The 6,616-nt window shown below is 44.2% G+C and overlaps 1 protein-coding gene across 1 annotated transcript in view; it reads right to left on the bottom strand.

Annotated features, from left to right (window-relative positions):
* Nucleotides 1-1,257, bottom strand: part of LOC140736185 (microtubule-associated protein 1 light chain 3 alpha) — a 43,647-nt gene extending 42,390 nt beyond the window's left edge. Inside the window, exon 1 of the mRNA XM_073062072.1 lies at nt 1,105-1,257. Coding sequence (XP_072918173.1) covers nt 1,105-1,144 — 40 coding nt within the window. The 5' untranslated portion in view covers nt 1,145-1,257. The remainder of the gene's footprint in view (nt 1-1,104) is intronic.
* Between the last annotated feature and the right edge of the window lie 5,359 nt (nt 1,258-6,616).

Below are 6,616 nucleotides of genomic sequence, written 5' to 3' on the forward strand. Positions count from 1 at the left end.
CTAGTCGACAGTTTTTGAAAATAATTTTTTTTAAAGTAAACCTAAAATGTTCATTATTCGAAACTGATTTGTCTTATAAATTATCATTATAACACACAATTGTGGCAAGAACAGAAATTACTTCTGAAACAGGAGCGATCAATAGGAAATAATAGCTGCGGTTATTGTTTAATTAAACTAAGTCCATCACTTTTAAGAGTTACAAAATAAACATTAAAATGCCCTAAATGTAAAAATTGCACGTTACATATAAAGAACTGGTGCTCCGCCCCACCCCACTACCAAGTCGCTGGCAAAATATTATGTCGTTACGTTTTATTTTTAAAAGGAAAGGCAACATCTTAAAGCATTGTAGCTTGGATCAGCTGACAAAATAGGACTTTTTAAAATTAAATTTCCGATTGGTGGTGGAAAGGAAACAGGAAAAAACACCTGCAGAGGCGCAGGAATTCTCTTTGTCCATAAAGAGATTTGTTTCTTTTAAAAAGAGGCGACTTTACTGTAAAATGGCTTCCAAAGGACGGTAACAATAACAAGAATACACAGTCTTTTTTGTTTTGAAAGCGCTTTCCCGAGAATTGCTGTTAAGGTTAGTTCGGGTCAGTCTGACAGAGGTTGTATATCAATGCTGAAGGGTATAACTTGGGTTTTGTCTCCCATTGACAAGGAAGATAAAAGAAAGATAATCAAGATTTGTGTCAATTGTAATGCTAAGAGAGTTGGGCTTTGAATTTATAATACATTGTCCCCAGGCAGAGAGCGTCCTCTTTGTTCAAGCACGTTAGCAAAAGCTCCTTCTTCGCTCTGCCTGCGACTGGCCGCTTGATACCACCCTCTCTCTCCTACCACATATTCGGCTAGGGATCTACCCTCTTAGCAGCTGTCTAAAAGAATCCACAGCGGCATCACTCTCCATATCCCAGTCAGCTGAGGAGGTCAAAGGCAAATAAGCCCCGCGGAGGAAGGAGAGCGAGAGGGAGAGAAAAACACAAGCCAAGACTCCTTGCCAAGTATTTCATTTCTCGCTTTAACCCCTCCCGAAGATCCTTTATTTCTCCCATTTTTTTCTCGCTGCCCCGCCGCCTCTACAGCTCGTCCACCTACCGTAGCTTCTCCTCTGTTTGAACGACTTGTCAGAAGGCATTTTCTAGGCTGGAGAACCCGAGGATGATGAACTGAAGCGGACGCTGCTGTTCCCGATGTGTCTAAACACAGGACGATGTAACAAACCGTATCACGTGAACACCTTGACGTCAACGCAGACACTAAAGGGGGAGGGCGCGGGAAGCAACAAGCGTGTTCGCCGATTTTTAATCGCTCACCGTACAGGGAAAAGTGCCAAATCAAAACTTTTCTTTTACAAACAGTTAAGCTGTTGAACTGTATTCGAATAACATTCAGTTTCAAAGTTACTTAGTAACACCGTCAGAAAAGGTCTTAATATTTATTCATACTTCATCTCTGCTATGCTTGCAGATTTCTGAACGGTCCATAAATACGACCTCGTCATACGTCTTATGTTGATAATGTTTATGTCTTCCCGCTGTAATGCTGCCGCGAAACAACAAATTTGAAGGCAGATGTCAAGTGATAAACCTGATTCTGATTCAGGAGTTGTCTGAACTTTGGATGGCCATGTTTATAAAAGGTCAGAAAATCTCTGTTTACAAGTCATGGACCTCAGATGTTAAGTTTCTGTCCACACTCCCTCCCCCCACTGTGCTGCCAGATCTGCTGTGTATTTTCTGTTTTTATAGGAAACCTCTTGTCTATAAATGTTTTCGACTCAAGGTTATTTTAATGATTGTTTCACTGTAATTGGGTATATTTACTGAATTTTCTCAGCATCCAGCCCCTGCTTCAGTAGAGATGACAATGCTACTAAATTAGGCGCCAAGGTAGCGTAGCGATTACTGCGACACTATGACAAGCTCAGGGCTAGTCCTATCTACCCACATTTCGTCCACAGTCCTCTAAACCACCTTGCTGGGCAAAGGAACGGTACAATTAGAGTAGAGGGACCACTACTGTTTCAAAGATGGGAGTCCAATTCCACAGTCATCTGTAAGTAGTATGTACGTGCTCCTCATGTGACCACGTGGGTTTTCTTCAGGTGCTCCGGTTTCCTACTAAAAGACCAACATCTTAGTAGGTTAAAAATTAAAAAAAACTCGAAATGCTGGCAGAACTCAGCAGGCCAGACAGCATCTATGGGAGGAGGTAATAACGACGTTTCGGGCCGAAACCCTTCATCAGGAGTGAAGTAACATGGGATGGTCGGGGGGGGGGGATAAGAAGTGGGGGGAGGGATGAAGTAGAGAGCTGGGAAGTGATAGGTTGGAGGGAAATTGGCTAGGGGGAAGGTGGAGAATTATGGAAAATAAAAGAGAAAGAAAGGTAGGGCTGGGGGGAGATTATAGTGGGGGGGGGGGGAAGAGAAAGAGAACCAGACTAAAATAATAGATAGGGATGGGGGTAAGGGTGGGGGACAGGGTTATCAACAGAGGTCAGTGTTGTGATGGAAAATAACTGTGCCTGTCCAAGAGGCTGTTAAATACCCCTAATGTTTCAGCCTCCACCACCATCCCTAGCAAGTCATTCCAGGCAGTCACAACTCTGTAAAAAAAACTTACCCCTGATGTCTCCCCTAAACTTTTTTTTGTACATATGCCCTCTGGTGTTTGCTATTGGTGCTCTGGGAAACAGGTACTGACTATCCACCCTATCTATGCCTCTCATAATCTTGTAGACCTCTATCAAGTCCCCTCTCATTCTTCTACACTCCAAAGAGAAAAGTCCCAGCTCTGCTAACCTTGCTTAGACCCATGAGACCAATTAACCTCCTAACCCGTGAGTCTTTGGAATGTGGGCTAGGCTCAGGCTTCATCAATAATGCACTGAGGCTGATCAACACTTCCATTCCCCAGCCCCCACACCACTGCACCCAGGGAAACCACTCCTCCCCCGTCCTGAAGAAGGGTCTCAGCCCAAAACATCGAACCCTCCATAGATGCTGCCTGACCCGCTGAGTTCCTCCAGCATTTTGTGTGTTACTCTTTGTCACAGCCCCTCAGTTGTGGACTCCCTTAAAGGGTCTCCTGTAAACATTAATGGTTCATTTTTACCACTGATGCAGCCTGACCCACTGAATACTTCATAGAACATTACAGCACAGTACAGGCCCTTCAACCCATAATGTTGAACCAGCCTTATAACCTATTCCAAGATCAATCTAACCCTCCCACACCACATAACCCTCCATTTTTCTATCATCCATGTGCCTATCTTAGAGTTTCTTAAATGTCCCTAATGTGCCTGTGTTGTGATGGAAAATAACTGGTTCTTTGAGTCTCAACAATAGAGGCCCAGACACACACAGTTTTAATAATAAGGAATTTATTTACCAGGGGAAGTCAGGTCAACACAAGCAACTACAATACACAGGAAGCGGTGTGGGGACAGGGTACGGTTACACAAACAAAGAACAAGGGAAAAGCACTACAACAGCTATCCCCCTTGACCTTGGATAGCTGCAGCTCCCTTACCAGGACAAACAATAGACCTTCCCAAGCATAAATCAATGCACTTACCTCCAATGAGGTGGTCTGTAAGAGAGGGCAAGCCAAGGCCAAGTCTCACCTTTTAAAGCATGGGGGCTGGGTGAGATAATCCAATTAAGGTGACCAATAATTTAGGTGTGCATTGATTAGTTGGGAGGGACCAAATGTTGATTGGCATGTGGTGTGTCCTCCGACCAGCCAGGTGGCAGTGCATCTGTCACGTGGCCGATATCTCTGGATACAGTTAGTGAGTTGGATGTTCATGCCGGCAGGAAGGAGGCTACCTAGGCGGGAGATAAGGTATTAATTGGTCATTGCAAATTAGACTAGTGTCAAATCATTGGGCCCGAAGGGTCTGTTCTACACTGTATCTCTTAATAAAAATGAATGTTATGATCAAATGAATTTGATGGTATTAGTCTATCTGGACATGCATCCAGATACAGCGAAAAGCTTGTCTTGTATTTTGTTCATACAGATCAAATCATTACACCGTACATTGAGGTGGAATAAGTTAAGACAATAACAATGCGGAATAGAGTGTAACAGCTGCAGAGGAAGTGCAGTACAGATAAATGATAAAGATAGTAAGGTCAAGATTCCAACAGTTCTGAGAAAATGAATCTCGGTTGTACATGGTGACATATACTGTATGTACTTTGATAACAAATTTACTTTGAATGTTTAACTTTGATTTTATTGTACACAGAGAAGGTGCTCTGGTAAGGACTTTTGTGGGGGTGACCAAAACTGGGGGAATGTATTTAAAGACAGTCACAGATAATTCAGGAAAATCTTTTTTATCCTCAGAGCAGTTAGAATGTGGGACTGAGGCTTTACAAGGCATTGGTCAGACTGCACCTGAAGTATTGGGAGCAGTTTTGGGCCCCTTATGTGCTGACTTCGAAGAGGGTCCAGAGGAGGTTCACAAGGATGATCCTGGGAATGAAAGGGCATTTGATGGCTCTGGGCCTGTACTCAGCTGGAGTTTAGAAGAATGAGGCGGGGATTTCATTGAAATCTATCAAATATTGAAAGATCATTTCATCGTATGGGTACGTTGAGGTATTGCAAGAGAAAAACAATAACAGAATGCAGCATTACGTCCTCCAGTTACTGAAGGCAGGCATTAAGGTGCAAGAATATTGAAATGTGGATAGAGTGCATATGGAGAGGATGTTTCCTGTCGTAGGGAGTCTAGGACCAGAGGGCACAGCCTCATAATACAAGGACTTCTCTTTAGAACAGAGATGAGGAAGAATTTCTTTAGCCAGAAAGTGGTGAAGCTATGGAATTTGCTGTCACAGATGGCTGTGGAGGCCAAGTCTTTGGGCATATTTAAAGCAGAACTTGGTAGTCAGAGCGTTAAAGTTACAGGTAGAAGGCAGAAGAATGGGGTTGGGGGGGGGATAATGAATCGGCCATGATGGAGTGGTGAAGCACACTCGATGGGCTGAATGGCCTAATTCTGTTCCTATTGTCTTACCACAGGGTTGATGGCTAACACACAGTATGGGAGCATTTAAGGGCCTCTAAGCAGACGTACAAGGGAGGAGGTACTGAAGGAGGGTGGGAGGAAATTAAGGTGGAATAGAAACAGTGTCATGGATCACTTTGGTTCAATGGAGTACTTCTATGCTTTCTGTGTAATTCCATACTATTTTACTTTCCAGTACCTCCCTTTGGCCAGTGCAGAGCTTTGGAGGGCTGTGGTTAGATGGGACTAGCACACCGGGCAACAGAGCTGACATGGACAAGTTGGGCTGAAGTGCCTGCTTCCATGTTGTTGTAGTAATGTGGACACTCGAGTTGAGTTTGATATTCTCCGAAGAGGTTGTCTATCGGTGGCTCCTCAGGTGGTTGTAGAGAGCGATCTGGGATCTGTATATTCTGCCCTTAATGGAGAATGTCTGTGTGTGACTTTGTATACCGCGGGGAGGGTGATGCATCAGCAGCCTCTGCACGGTCATTAACAGATTGGAGTCATGGAATGCAAGGCGACTGGGGACTTACACTGCTGCAGCCTTCCTCCACCTTCACTGCCATTTAGATGTGCCATCATCTTCCACCATTGAGGTCTTGGTTGGATCTCTCTTTCTCTGGAACTTTACCTCCATGGGTGACCCTACCAGGAGCCAAGGTCCTGATGGCATCTCTCTTGGGATCTCAGGAACTCACTAGCTTCTACACCATGGCAAGGTGATAATCCTTGGAGAAGTTCCATGCTGTAAGACTCTATGACAATGACACAGACTGTACTGCAAGGCCTATTATCAATCAGAATTTTTGCAGATCACTTAAATTGGTTTATTGTTGTCACATACCAAGGTACAGCAAAAAATGTTTGGGGTGCCATTCATACGGATCTTTTCATCACATTGAGGCAGTACAAGGGAAAACAATAACAGAATGCAGAATTAGGTACTACTGATACAAAGAAAGTGCAGTAAGGGGCAAGACAATAACAAGGTAGATAGTGAAGTCAAGTGTCCACCTATCTTGGAAAGCTACGTGCATAGGGAAGGTGGGGAGGCATATGGGGAAATGGGAGTATGCTTACAGGGGTATATTGGTCGGCGTACACCATTTGGCAGGAGAGCCTGTTCCCATGCCATATGACTGTATGATCTGGGAATCAGAACTCACTCTTGGGAGCCATAGCCTCCACACCTTCTTTAAGACTCCATATTGTATCAGTATGTTGCTACTCAGCATATAATTTGGATTATGAACAGTACTGATGCAACACACGTTCATTATGTGAAGACATCTATTCATCACCATCATTATGTGCCGTGTCGTAAGACATGACCATGATTGTTCTTGGCAAATTTTTCTACAAAAGTTCATTGCCTTTGCCTTCTTCCGAGCAGTGTCTTTACAAGATGGGTGACCCCGGCCATTATCGATACTCTTCAGAGATTGTCTGCCTGGGGTCAGTGGTCTCATATCCAGGATTTGTGATCTGCACCGGCTGCTCGTATGACCATCCACCACCTGCTCCCGTGGCTTCACATGACCCTGATCAGGGTGGGGATTAGCAGGTGGTACACCTG

This window comes from Hemitrygon akajei, chromosome 11, assembly GCF_048418815.1.
Source record: "Hemitrygon akajei chromosome 11, sHemAka1.3, whole genome shotgun sequence".
In the NCBI taxonomy this organism is placed as follows: Eukaryota; Metazoa; Chordata; class Chondrichthyes; order Myliobatiformes; family Dasyatidae; genus Hemitrygon; species Hemitrygon akajei.